The following is a 15,696-nucleotide window of genomic DNA, read 5'->3' as shown; positions in this document are numbered from 1 at the left end:
TTCTTTGAATCAGGTGCACAATCTAAGCTTTGATCTCTATTCCTCTTGAAGTTGCCCGTCTTCCAATTTCTTCCTTTTTTGGTAGATTGAGTGGCAAGAACATGAGTGTCTTCATTTTGAGAACCTTTGACAATTCCCCTGGCAGCCAATCTAGATTCTTCTCGGATGCAATCCGCACGAAGACGGTCAAACTAAGGGAATTTGGATCTCCCACTTATACTTTGAATAAATGGCTCCCAAGAATGAGGAAGGCCATTCAATGCCAACATGACAAGATCTTTATCTTTATGCCAACTTGATGAAGTTGTTGCCTCAATGCAACAGCCCTACTTGTGTTGTTGATCTCATATAGACCTTCCAAGGTCTTGAACATGTCTCTTGCAGTTGTCATCTTGGAAATGAGAGGCACTAAGTGATCTCTCACGGAGTCGATCAATATCTTTTGTAATGTCCTTTCCTTAGGCATCTTAGACTTGAGCAGAAGTTAGCCTACTATCAGGGTCTTGTAGGTCAGCAGTGTGGTTTGGGGACCCAACCGAGGGTTGTGGAACTCAGCAAATAGTTTTTCAAGCCTTTCTGATTGGAGTTCTAGGTTGAATCCATGGTTAAAATTGAAATATTAAAGTTGGCCTTAAGCGAATAGTAAAAAGTGAATAGTAACAGAGAAACGTAAGATAAATAGTAAAAAGTGCCCCCCATCCTAGTAACTTAAGTTGTTTTTTAAAAGGGGGCCAAGTTCACAATGAGAAATTAGACCCTCAAGAATATTTTATGATTTTAAGGCCAAATAGTAACCCCAAAATAGATAAAAAGGTATTTTGCCTATCATTTGGATTCATTTTTACCTCTCCAATTTCAGATCAGCAGCTTGCATGAGGGTTTCAGCAGCTTTGGGCTTCCAAGAACACCAACTTCTGGAAGATTTGGGAGATTTGGACGAAAACCCATCTCTCCGAGTATCAGTTTCGATCAGAATACAGCTTCAGTGTGCATATAGCAACCTTCTTTGAGGATTTATGAGCAGATCTATCAGTTTGAGGGCAGATTTTCTACAATTGGTTACAAGGCAGACCTTCTAGAGGTCATTACTATCTATTTCTAGCTCTATTTTAGTCAGCGGCTACATTTTGGGATGAAGGTTTTTAAACCCTAGAGTATATTTAGGGTTTTACCATTATTTGGAGCTGATTTCTATAATTTTATTGGCTGGAATTTTACATCAGACCTATGAGCACATGTGAATGGTATGTTCATACGTTCTTTTAAGCAAAAATGAAAGTTCTTGATTATCTTCCTTCTGTGTTATACATTTTGTTATGTTAAATCAGCAATCTCTTTTACGTCATATTCAAGAATCTTGCTTAAACTTCAAAATCAATCAAAACAAAAACCAGTCAAACCCCATCCAAACATATGCTGGCCAAAGACTTATCAGCAAACAAACATTGCACAAAAGCTCCTAATTTGGATCAGATTGGGTGAAAATTGGATTGGGGATCTTTTATTAGAGCCATGATCTTGCCAGCCTGTTGGGTAAAGATCTACGAAACCCGGGGACGCGTCCCCTACCTGAAAACCCCCGTCCCAGTCCCGGGGACGTTTCGGGGACTTGGGGACGGCCAGGGGACGTCCCCCCCCCGTCCCCAAATTGTCAAAATTTTGAGGGGACGTCCCCGAAACGGGGGGACGGCTTCCCTAGCTGTGGGGGACGTCCGTACGTCCCGGGGATGGTTGGGGACGGATTGGGGACGTCCCAGCCATCCCGGGGACGGCCAGATGTCCCCCACATCTAGGGCTAGGGAAAAATATTAAAATAAAAAAAGTCGTACAGATATGAATGCCCCTTGACCCCAAGTTGGGGGCGCTGCCCCCAAACCCCCGTCAAAAAATATAGGGGGGAACTGCGCTGATGGAAGTAGTGAAAATTTAACCTCTGAGTCTGATTAGGCTCCATTATGTATTTTATTTCTTTAATATCTATTATGATATGCATATTGACAATGTGAATGAATTGAAATTCTGAATTATGAGTGCATATTGAGTATAGAGTCTATTGATAATGTTGTATGTTCAATGTTTTCATAGTATCATACACATGCTATATCCATGTTTTCATATGAATATAATGTATAGATGCATGCTTTATCCATGTTTTCATATGAACATTTAGAATTTTCCTATATATTTTAAATTTTCCCTATATTTTATACAGCCGTCCCCCCCCGTCCCCAAATTTGGCAAAAAAATTTGCCGTCCCGGAAACTCGTCCCCCCGTCCCGGAAACTTGGGGTAACGTAGGTAAAGATCAATTGGTTTCACTTCAGTTTGGTTTGAGTTGTGATTGTGGACAGCAAAATGGGAACTAGGGGAAAGGTACTTAGTAGGGAACTAATGTTGAGGGACCTTTACTATTCTCAACAAAAGATACTTCAAAAATTGCAGCATGTTGAAGATTCACTTTCAAGGAAAGTCAGGCACACTAATGGTTCATCTCCATCTACAAGACCAATTAAGAGACCTTATGCCATGGCAGCAAATGCTGCAATTATGAACAGCTATCATAAGTATTGCTCCCTTCCTAAGGAGATGTGCGACCTCCTTTCCTTCACACAATTTATGGGTATACCCGAAGAGGATGATGATGACTTAGTATCTATAAGTTCAAATCAGCACTATAAGAGGAAAGATTATTCAAATGAAGTATGCAGAAATCTACATGAAGAATATGATATGCATGCAAATCCAATTCATGAAGACAAAAGGATAGCATTGGGGAATGACTCACATAAGGCTTCATCATCTTTACGTGAAGATCCACAAGAAGACTCTATAGGAGAGATAAGCATGGCTTCCCTTGATGTATGGCATGAGATTAGTATGGATAATGATGGTATAGATTCTTTAGGTGATCACAATGCATCTTCTAGAGTGATAGTTCATTCCCATGATGACAAAATTCCTACACATGAAGAAAAAACAGAACATGGCACTCTAGATTTGGGAGTCAAGCATGAAGTATATATTGTGAATTCAAGCCACAAAGGTTCTAACCTTGTACATCATACCATGGAAGATGTTAAAAGGACACAAGATATGTGTGATGGGTGGTTACAAAGAGCTAAGAAGGAAAAGATGCTTGCTGCCCAAGCAAGACAGCACGAACAAGAGGTCAAGGAACGATGCAGCCAGCTAGATAATGCAAGGAAACAAAGGAAATCATACATTAGATCATTATTTCTTCCAAGAAAAGAATGTATACAAGTAGAGCATGCAAAGGAAGATCTTCCTGAGGTAAACAAACAAGAAGAACATTTTGTTGTGTGTGAACAAGAGAAGGGGTATAATTCAGAAAATTTAGAATGTTTATCTAGTTTGCATCATGAAGATCATGAGTTTCCTCTTTTAGAGAGTTCTTTCAAGGTTCAAAACTATGATGATAATGGACACACACTTGGTGGACCAGCCACTAGTATCATACCTAGTTGTGTAGAAGGAAACATTATTGATTCCATTTTCATTGAACATGCATCATCCACAATGAAAGAACATGTGCTAAGATCATATGAGGTATTTTGTCTCAGAGAGCTGACTATAGAGATTAAGGGATTCCCTAATGGGAAGATCTTACTGTAGTCACATAAATCTGTCCACTTAATTAAATGAATACTTAGTATTTATTTGATTATTTAACCATCAATTAATAATTAATTAAATTAATATTTAATTAATTCATCTTAACCCTCTTCTCCTATTAATTAAATAAATTATTCAATTTATTTGATTTAATTCACTTAACCAAATTCAGACCATTAATTAAATAAATAAATCATATTTATTTAATTAAATCTTCTCTCACATTTAAATAAATTAATATTTATTTAAATCCCCCAAAATCCCACCTCTCACATTTAAATAAATTAACATTTATTTAAATCACCTTTATCCTCCACCCACTTGCATTTTCCTACAAATGCAAGTTGCACAATTATTTTAAATAAATAATTTATTTAAATCACCTTTATCCTCCACCCACTTGTATTTTCCTACAAAAGCAAGTTGCACAACTATTTTAAATAAATTATTTATTTAAAATCCTATTTATCCTCACCCACTTGAAACCTTTAATGGTTTCCCTTAAAGTATTCAAACTTGATGGCTTTAAAGTCTTCAAACTTGATGGCTTCCTTCTATAGTCTTCTTAAAGACTTTAATGGTTTTCCTTAAAGTCTTCAAGCCTTTAATGGTTTCCCTCAAAGTCTTCAAGCATTTTAAATGTTTTATCTTCTTTTTCTCATTTAAATAAATTAATATTTATTTAAATATTTATCCAAATTCAACTTACACCATTTAATTGAAATAAATGATTTTATTTTAATTGAAAATACCAAAATTTCTCCCACTTGCATTTTCCTACAAAATCCACTTGTATGCCTAAACCCCTTCTAGATTCTTCTAAACCCTTCCTAATTAGCCTAATCCATCCCCTAAATATTGTCACATTCCTAAACAAATTGGAGTCACTTCTCAAAGACTCCAAAGTCTTTGAAAAGCAATTAATGCTTTGTGTGTTCAACAAATTAACCCTCAAAGTCTTGGATAACCTTTGAAAGCTTCCAACCTTCAACCACTAAATGGCTCAAAGTCTTTGATAACCATTGAAGGCTTTCAACCTTCAACCACTTAATCCCCAAAGTCTCCAATAACCATTAATGGTTACCTCAAACCCTCCCACATGGTTAAAACATTTGTTTTGACTCAACCTCTACCCAACCCAAGGGTCTCATCAAGCCTTTAATGCTTTGACCATGATTATCTCTTAATCATTTGCACAAAGGTTTATCCTTGCATTAACTCCTAATCCAGTGGGTAATCCTAATTTAGGCTTGACCCTTACCTTCTAGATAACCATGAGGTCTTCTCAGGCCTTTAATGCCTCCAACCTCTTCTCTCAACCCAATCCTATGTTGAAACTTGTCACCATTTTATTGGTGCCAATTGTGCACATGGATCCCCAACTTTCAAACTTGGCCCTTGATTAAACCACTCAATCTTAACCCTTCATTTCCCTATTTCTTCTATAAATAGAACCCTTCTCCTCAAGCAAAAAAGAAGAAGCATTTAGAGTATTGTTGTTATACTGGCATTAGCATAGAGCTTTTTCATAGCATCACTATCTACTCTAGCATAGTATTTAGCTTTTCATTTCATATTTGAAGCTTAGTATTAAATCTCAATCCTCCATAAGCATCCATAGTGCAAAAAGCTGCTGAGAGCTACACTCATTTGGGACTTGGAGAGGAGAGGAACAAGGGAGGAGCAACTATGAGCATCTTGATTAGCTATTTCATTTTATGTTTATATGCTTTCTATTTCATGCTTAATATCTCTCTTGATATGCCTGTTTAGGATAATCTTTTGTTGCTAACACTAACGTTTGTTTCTTGTGCTCTTGTGTGTGTTGCCATCAAACAGATTTTCTAATCCTTTTTGCAGAGCATCACTTACAATTTGATAATGTTTGGTTTGTTGTGCAAACTACACCATGGAGTTGGTTAGTAATGAAAGACAGATCAGCTTTAGCAGCTAGAAATTTATGTTACTTGCAGCAGGTCACACTTCATAGGCCAGCACTCATGGAGAACCATCTTCCCTCAAAAAAGATACAAGAAAGAGCAATAAAGACACCTTGTAAAGGTACGAGCATAATTCTGGTTCTTTGAGTCAGGACAGCAATATTGTGACATCACATGGGCACAAATCCAAGAGGTATAGTGGTAACAAGAAATGTAGCATGGTAGACATTAGTGAGTGGATTGACAAGAATGAGGTAAAGGTTGAAACTTCAAATTACCAACAATCTGATTTTATATCAGCAGTTGAAGGGCATGGATCAATTTGTGATACTTCGATGGAGCATGACAATGACTTGGCTTCAAGACATGAAATGCTACAAGTTAGGGACGCCAAGTGTATGCAAGTGTACTCTAGTATTGAAGACTTACAAGGCACCGAAAGAAAGGGTACAATCAGTTCTAAATCTCTGATTAAGGACCGCAACATTATATCTCTATATACCCATGAGTTAGCTGCCTATTTTCATGAAAAAGTAAGTGCTATGGGCTCTCCAATTAATGGGGTACAAGATGCAAAGGTTAGACATTATATTTGTGATAATGCATCCTATGAGAGGATTGGATTTGTAAACTTTGGGACAGTAACATTAAATCAGTTCCAAAGAATGCAAGAGGGTTGGCAGGTGAAGGCAAGGAATGCCCAGTTGATGGCTCATCAAGCCAAGCTTCATCTTCAACAGGATTTCGATTCACATGGCTCTACAGATGATGAGAGACAAAAGTTATCTAACATCCAAAATTCTGCGTTTTCAGTCGATGTTGACAATTTTATGGGTGACATGTTTAGTGGATCAGCCACTCATAGATGGACTTTGGGTATTAAGGGAGACAACTACAATACAACTATGGATTTATCACCTATTTCATATGCTTATGCAGCTGTTTATTGGTTGGGTTGTGACATAATTTTCATGGATTCATGGTTGACACATGGCTGTCCTATGTTGCTATACATTGTATTTCCAGATTTCTCTGGGTGTACCTCAATTTATGGGTTGGATTGGAGTGTGTGGAGACACATTTACTCAATAGGTAATGTGTATGAGATGGTTTCCTTTCTTATGCATGGGTATACATACATCATTGACTTCACTTTAGTTGCTGATCTAATTTATAACAGCAGCCTTGAGGTGATAAATTTGACAGCTCATGAGGGGAGTTTTCAGTATGTCACACACCTTTGGACAGTAGGCTATGAAAGCATCTATGAAGGCAAACTTGGAAGGTACAAAATAAAGGTGGGTCTCATGTTGATGATTAACCATCTCCCATTTTTACATAGTTTCATTCATCTTGTTATGCAAGAGCATGTGATATAAGAATTAAAGAACCCCATTGCATGCAATGTTGGGCATTGTGCCTTTGTTTCATAACAATATCATTCCTTGATCACACTTGGAAGGCATATTTGGTTAGGGAAGAAGACAACATGGAGCTTGAGTTTACCCATGGAGGTAAACAAATTATGTTGAAGGTTACCAATAATGATAACTCAAAAATTGTGGCAGCCAAGTGTATGCAAGCATACCTTGATGATGATAATACCAATTGGAGGTATGTGGCTAAATCAGATTATTCCCTTTATGACAGCAGCAGCATATCTCCTTATACTCATGACATGGCAACCTTGGTACATGTTGATAGCGGCGATATAATATCTTCATGTAATGGTACTTCATGCTTGGCAATGGGACTTAATAAAGGTATACATTCAGAAAATTCATTGGTAGCAAAGGAATTGCATCATCATTTGGTAACTTTAGTGGGTACATCTTTAAAACCAGCCCTTGATGTAGCCAAATGCTTGATGACTCCAAAGGTATGAATACAAGGGAACAATTCAGTCCTCATTCTCTGACTTATAACAGCAGTGATTCATCCTCCCCTTTTCATGACGTTGGTGCTTCTAATCATTGGGAAATGAGTCATGATAATTCTATTATGGTGGGTACACACTAAATCACCCCATTCGAATTCGAATTCGAGTTCGGCAACCATAAAATTCGGATGAAGTTCAGCAAGGACAAAAAATTCGAAAAAAAAATTCGACATTAAATTCGCCTTATATAAATTTTTATTTTTAAAATATAAATAATATATCCAATAAATTATAAAAACAAAAAATAATATATATTTTTTAAATTTAAAAACAAAAACAAAAACACTAAATTAACAAGTAAAAATAAGAAATGTTATTTTGTATTTAATATTTTACTCTAATTGACAAATCAATAAGTAAAATAGAATAATGATAAATTAAATATACTAAATATTAATATTTTAATAAAAATTAATTGAAATTTAAATTATAAAATAATAAAATTCTCAATGCTTAAGAAAAAAAAGCAATAATACTTTCATCGTGAATATGAATAACATAAACATAAACTATAATAATAAAAATTAATAACATAAATCTTTAACTTAATAATACTTTCAAGGGAATATGGATCACAAAAATTATAACAAATATTAATAAAATAAATATTTAACAAAAGAAAAGAAACAAAAACCTAAAAAGACAACAAAAATCATAAAATGCAAAACTGAAAGCAGTTTGCTTGGGCAAGTCGAAGACGAACAGCTTTGAGCTCTGATAGCAGCATTGCGAGGAAACCTGCGGCGCCTGTGCAAGGGCTCACGAACACACACGAACTTGAAGCACACAAATAGAGCACGCACACAAACGGAGCATGAACAAAAGCACACAAACGAAGCACGCACGCACACGAACAACATAGAAACGAAGCACGAACAAGAATGGCCAGCTTCAGTCGCGTGAAGGACAAACTTCAACTTCAGCCGAAACCCTAATATTTCTGCCGTACAAATTTTAGGTAAACATTTACGAATTTTATTAAATTTGTACAGGTTCGCCGAATTTCGAACCCCAAGCCGAAAATTCAGCGAATGCAGTGACACAGGGTACACATGAAGCATGAATGATGATTGGCTAGAAAGGGCAAGGCAAGCCAAGTTATTGGCTCAACAAGCCAAGATCAATCTTCAACATGTTCGTGATGTTCCCCTTTAATTTGATGATGAGAGACATGAGTTGCTTAATTCAGAATTTCCAGTTGAGGTATTTGCTCATTCTCTCAGTGATGATAGTGATTTGGTTGATGACTTTCTTAGTGGGCCAGCCACTCGAGAGTTGTCTGTGTTGAGCAATGTTGGCATACATACTTCATTTTTGAGTTTGTCACCTATTTTCACTTGATATGGCAGCGATATCTTTGTTGATTGGTGACTTCATATTCTTCGATTCCTTATGGACTAGTGACTGTCCTAGTTGGAATCATATGGCATATCCAGACTTTTCATTGTCTAGATCAATTTCCCAGTGGTATGGGAGTGTTTGGAGCTATACCTTTCAGATAGAGTTGGAGTGTGGAGTGATTTTCGTTGATTGGCATTGGTTTGTTGACATGTTTGATATCTCATATAGTGTTGATCAGAGTTATAACATCGAAGTTGGGTGGCCATTTATGTTGGTTCAATGGCATGTGGGGGTTCGCTTTCACATTGTTTTGATATTCTACATGCTTGTATGGTTACTTCATGGTGATCATTTGACATTCCCCTATTTCATCTTCTACAACAGATTTTTAATTTTGATATGGGATCTAGGTATTGATTTGCTTGGTACATTATTCCACATGGATTCCAATATGTTGCTTCATGGTTTGTGGTATTTGGTGTTTGCTTGAGGGCAAGCAATCTCGGGAAGGGAGGATTGTAATGTCCCTTCCTTAGGCATCTTAGACTTGAGCGGAGGTTGGCCTACTATCAGGGTCCTGTAGGTCAGTAGTGTGGTTTGGGGACCCAACCGAGTGTTGTGGAACTCAGCAGATAGCTTTTAGGGCCTTTCTGATTGGAGTTCTGGGGTTGAATCCATGGTTAAAATTGAAATATTAAAGTTGGCCTTATGCGAATAGTAACAGAGAAACATAAGATAAATAGTAAAAAGTACCCCCATCCTAGTAACTTAAGTTGTTTTTTAAAAGGGGGCCAAGTTCACAATGAGAAATTAGACCCTCAAGAATATTTTATGATTTTAAGGCCAAATAGTAACCCCAAAATAGATAAAAAGGTATTTTGCCTATCATTTGGATTCATTCTTACCTCTCCAATTTCAGATCAGCAGCTTGCATGAGGGTTTCAGCAGCTTTGAGCTTCCAGGAACGCCAACTTCTAGAAGATTTGGGAGATTTGGACGAACCCATCTCTCCGAGTATCAGTTTCCATCAAAATACAACTTCAGTGTGCATATGGCAACCTTCTTTGAGGATTTATGAGCAGATCTATCAGTTTGAGGGCAGATTATCTACAATTGGTTACAGAACAGACCTTTTAGAGGTCATTACTATCGATTTCCAGCTCTATTTTAGTCAGCCACTACATTTTGGGATGAAGGTTTTCAAACCTTGGAGTATGTTTAGGGTTTTACCATTATTTGGAGCTGATTTCTATAATTTTATTGGCTGGAATTTAACATCAGACCTATGAGCACATGAGAATGGTATGTTCATACGTTCTTTTAAGCAAAAATGAAAGTTTTTGATTATCTTCCTTCTGTGTTATGCATTTTGTTATGTTAAATCAGCAATCTCTTTTACGTAATATTCAAGAATCTTGCTTAAACTTCAAAATCAATCAAAACAAAAACAAAAACCAGTCAAACCCCATCCAAACATACGCTGGCCAAAGACTTATCAACAAAACAAACATTGCACAAAACATCCTAATTTGGAACAGATTGGGTGAAAATTGGATTAGGGATATTTCATCTTTTCCGCTCTTCTGGCATTCTTCTTGAATTGAAGTTTCTCCTCTTGATCTTCTAGCTCGGATAAGTCTTTTTCCTCCACAAACTGAAGAAGATCATTTACTTCAAGTGCAATAAGCACTCTAAACTTCTACGAAGTGAAGTTTGATGTGCCTTCAAGCCTATCCTCGACCTTAAGTCCATTCACTATTTTCACTTGCAAGGAACTACTCCTTAGAATGAGAATAAATCGCTGCTTATAGAAAAATCTGATCACGATCTACTTCATTGTGGCTCTGATACCATGTTAAGTTTAATGATCAGATTAGAAAGAAGATAATTCAATCAATAATGCACAGCATGTACCCTCGGAAAACCTTCCAACTTGAAGGTGAAAAACCCAGCAACAAATGTCTTTTATTATATTAGACAAGATATCAAGATGTCTTTTACAAAATCCACTCACTCCTTGAAGCTAGATGAAAGATGCAACTCTCATTAAATGAAATGCAATCTGCTGTGTGTGACTATCCTTCTAAGATGATTCACAAACTGCTAAATGTATGATGCGAACTGCTGTGAGCATACAAACTACTATGAATGGTATTCGATCTGCTGTAGATGGTTATCGAACTGCTGAAGGCGTATTCGATTCAATGCCTTTGGAGAGAGAGAGAGAGAACCGATCTATATGTACCCACACGTGGGTGTCTTCAAGCAACACGTCTTCTTATCAAAGGTCAGCTCTACTCCAATCGATGTGACTTTCTCGGAGGGTGGCGTGTTATATAATTAGTTATGTTTTATTAACAAACTGCTTCATTAAATTACCAATATAAAATATGAAAGTCGGCAAGAAATATATTATTTAAATAGATTTACATAAATGTCTAAGGCCGATAGGCCACTTAAACATTTATGTCGGCCTGAAGGAATCTGACTGAAGCTATATAACATTAACATTGGAGAGTTCTTATTGCAGGAAGGTGTTTATGTTAACAATTTCATCCATGTGCAGGAGATAGGCTGCAATATTTTCCTTGTTTTAGCTCTTTTCAAGCTCTTGAATTGTCGTCTATGGGTTTTAGACACAATGCATAACTTTGACAAACTCCAATTTAGATAAATAACACAAAATAGCATTTATGGCTTTTGCATTGTGTTCACTAGCCTTCTTTCTAATTAGATCCATTGGTGGTGATGATGGCACTGCATAACTACTCACTACTAATTGCCAAATATCAAAAAGAGCCATTAGATAAGTTCGCATTATTATGCTCCAAAATGCATAGATCATTCCATCAAACAATGGAGCTCGATTTGAGGAGAAACCTTCTTGACAAGCCATGTGGGCTCCCGAGATTTGCCTTCTAGTAGTTAGACTATTTTGAAGGAACCCACTCCAATAACAGTTGATGAGCACATACACTTATGCTGCAGAGAGATGAATCAATATAAGATAATTTTTTACTCATTTAAAATCCAAAAACCACAATAATAGCAATCACACAAGATCCACACAATTAGAAACAAGAGATTTACGTGGAAACCCTTTCAAGGAAAAACCACAGTCAAGGACTGCTTGGATCTATTGTCCAAATCCAGCCACAAAAATGAAATACTCTTACAATTCTTTGTAGGCACCAACCCAATAGAGACTCCAATCCCCACCACTAAGCACCAACTTAGCAAAAGACACCTATCTCTTCTATCAAGAGCCACCAACCTCCACATGAACAAAATTTTGCTTTCTTGAAAATTGCTTGTTCAATGTATGATCATTTGAGTCTTCTTCAAAAAATATGCTTGCAACTTTTTCACATATATCTTCCTTAAAAACCTGTTTGGATTGGACAGATATTACATTAATTGGTTGCTTTCATTTACCCTCTCCCCTCTCACCCAACATTTTCTTTTATCCCCTCCTTATGCCTCTTCACACGAGAGGGGTGACTAGGGTCAGGAGCGAAATTCATACTTTCACATGAAGACAACACTTATTTGACCCCCAGGAAGGCCTGAAAGAAGGATTTCGCTCTAGACCATGGCCAAGGACGGGACCTATAGAGAATTTCAAAGCCGAGGGACCTTTGCCTGAGGAAATACAAGTAAGAGAGAGAAAATCTTCCATTCCAAATTGGCTGAAAAAAAGACTTATGAGGGTAGTTGTGGTTGAAGATGAAGAGCAAGTATTTGATTTGGAAAGCCTCCTAGGAAACTCTCAAGAAGAAATCGAAAAGAAGAAGGCTACAAAGATGTCAAAGGTAATTAGAGATGATGCAGGATCCAGAAAGATACAGGTAGCTACACCAGCACTGGACAAGTATGAGAATGAGATTGTGGCAGAAGAATATGATTTTGAGACATTTGTTCTCGGTCCACTTACCTCCGAGCAAGCCATGGAAGAAGCAACCGATTCAGTAAGAGTAGTTAATGATAAACTAAAGGAAGAAATGGAGAAGAATAAGAGGTTAGAAAAGGAGGTTAACGCTTGGAGGAATTATTTTAGCCACCTCAACCAGCCATTAAGGCAACAAGCTTATTATTCTTCTCTCTATTCTCTAACTCTTTAAAATGAATTGAATGAGGGCTTATATAGCACTCTCAAATACAATGAACTGCCTGGATCTAAAGAAGATCAAAGGCTAAAATTTTGACCCCTAAACCCTAATTAGGGTTTGCCACAAAAATCACCCTAATTAGGTAAGGCATTATCATAACCTAGCCAATAGAAATTGGCACAAATAACGAGGAAACATAGCCCAATAGGAATTGAATTGCCCCATCATTTGATAGCAACTTTTCATCTAGAATTTTGTTCCCTTTTCTATGTTCTTTTCTGGCATATTCAATGAATCTTGATGTAATCCCCTTGATCTCAGCAATACAAGTAAGAGAGACCTTTCAGAGCCGAGGGACAATTGCCTGAGGAAATACAAGAAAGAGAGAGAAAATCTTCCATTCCAGATTGGCTAAAAGAAAGACTTACAAGGGTAGTTGTGGTTGAAGATGAAAAGCAAGTATTTGATTTGGAAAGTCTCCTAGGAAACTCTCAGGAAGAAATCGAAAAGAAGAAGGCTACAAAAATGTCAAGGGTAATTAGAGATGATGCAAGATCCAGGAAGATACAGGTAGCTACACCAGCAGTGGACAAGTATGAGGATGAGGCACCAACCCAATAGAGACACCAATCCCCACCACTAAGCACCAACTTGGCAAAAGACACCTATCTCTTCTATCAAGAGCCACCAACCTCCAAATGAACAAAATTTTGCTTTCTTGAAAATTGCTTGTTCAATGTATGATCATTTGAGTCTTCTTCAAAAAATATGCTTGCAACTTTTTCACATATATCTTCCTAAAAAATCTGCTTGGATTGGACAGATATTACATTAATTCGTTGCTTTCATTTACCCCCTCCCCTCTCACCAAACATTTTCTTTTATCCCCTCCTTATGCCTCTTCACACGAGAGGGGTGACTCCTACATGAGGGGTGATCCTTCCATGAAGGGTCGACCACATTTTGCAAAAAAAAAATATTTTATTTTGTCCTAATTTAATTTCTCCCAAGTTGGGCAACAAAACCAATGCAATCGGGGCCATTCAAAGAGACCCTAATTAATATTAAATTTCATTTTACCCAAGACAGGTCGGCCACCTTTGCATATTAAATCATAATTACACAAAATATCTCATGGTACAATAAAATAATAATTCCAGCACTGCCTTGAGTGAGAGTCGGACACCATTTTGATCTTAAATAAATACATGTGATTTCCTTCTATGATAGTGATTATATTCTATCCTCCTTTGACATCAATGACAGTTGAGACATGGACCAGCTAGGACTAGAACCTAGGACCTTCCATACGCTACTGGATTGCTCTACCACTGAGCTACTGGCCCCTCTTGGACCAGTCCATCGTCGGTCCGGGTGTGGCTTATTTCCAACACCAACACCCCCCCTTAAGCCACACCTTTCATGTGCTTGGGGCTCCTAGCCTGGACCTGGCTCTGATACCATGTTGAGACATGGACCAGCTAGGACTCGAACCTAGGACCTTCCATACACTGTTGGAGAGCTCTACCACTGAGCTACTGGCCCCTTTTGGACCAGTCCGGGTGTGGCTTATTTCCAACACCAACAATGACAACAATGACAACAATATTTCCAACAGTTGTCTATTTCAACTTTATGTCACATACACTTAACAACATCATATTTAAGACATGTATAATTTTTTCTGTTTTTCGAATAAGAACAGCAACTTGGTCAAAACACATTGAGAATTATCAAGGCTTGTGTTGATGAATTATGTAGTGGAATATCCAAACTAATTACAGATCACATAAACATGTGACTGTTTAACTAAATTCATGTAAGATTAAATAGCAAATAGAGGCCCAATATTACAACTATTGGTCCAATGTTTCATGCAACTTCAATCCTAACTACCCAAGTGATCTCACCTGCTAATAATTTCAATTTTGGAGGCAAATCAAAGTTCTTTGTGAAAGATATAGACATTGAAGAAAAGATACTCACCTGGTGGTCCAGTCACAAGAATTCGAGGACTCACGCTGACCAAATTTGATACATACTTGACATATTCTGGCCTCTTCAGAAATGTATATACAGAATCCAGAAGTGCAGTCTTAGTATTATCCCTGTAACCCACAGTCATAATTTTCAGATATAAATTTTTTTATTATAAACAATTTGTATCAAAATAATAGAGAAAATGAAGCATATTATTCCTACTCATTTTATCAAGTTTCTATAATCACTGTATCTAAATTTGATGCTATAAAAGAAAAGCAAGACCAAAACAAATAAGTTACACCAAGCTAACATAAATAATTTGTTTCCCCACCAAAAGGAACCAATTAACATTGTCAGCTAGAATGAAACATATTCAAGTTTAAAAGTCGTTATTTTGGACAATGTTTTTGATAAGCATAGCAACATTGGTTTTATACACAAACAGAACCGTACAAAAGATACTATTCAGTCACCTTCTTTCACAAATTAGTAGTATCAGATTTTTACCAAGGTCAAAAAGGTACTCATAATTTCCCTTCAACAAATCAAACCAATTTGCATTAGAAGATTCTGTGAAAACACATAGTCAAGCAACACTGAGAAGGGTAGGGAGGTGGCTAAGCAAAGAGAAATAAAAGATAAAACATAGGGAGATAAAAAGGGTTAGAAAAGGTTTACAAGGGAGTACAATAGTCAATTTAAGGTCACAGAAAAATGAATCAATTAATTAGTTAATAAAAAAAATTAACTA

General features: G+C 36.9%; 1 protein-coding gene across 1 annotated transcript in view; it reads right to left on the bottom strand.

Annotated features, from left to right (window-relative positions):
• LOC131079700 (peroxisomal ATPase PEX6) overlaps positions 1–15,696 on the bottom strand; it is a 111,226-nt gene that overhangs the window by 66,777 nt on the left and 28,753 nt on the right. Inside the window, exon 3 of the mRNA XM_058017729.2 lies at positions 14,949–15,070. Within this exon, the coding sequence (XP_057873712.1) occupies positions 14,949–15,070 (122 nt within the window). The remainder of the gene's footprint in view (positions 1–14,948; positions 15,071–15,696) is intronic.

The sequence above is a fragment of the Cryptomeria japonica genome, chromosome 9, assembly GCF_030272615.1.
Source record: "Cryptomeria japonica chromosome 9, Sugi_1.0, whole genome shotgun sequence".
NCBI lineage: Eukaryota > Viridiplantae > Streptophyta > Pinopsida > Cupressales > Cupressaceae > Cryptomeria > Cryptomeria japonica.
This window is presented reverse-complemented; position numbering and strand designations above follow the sequence as displayed.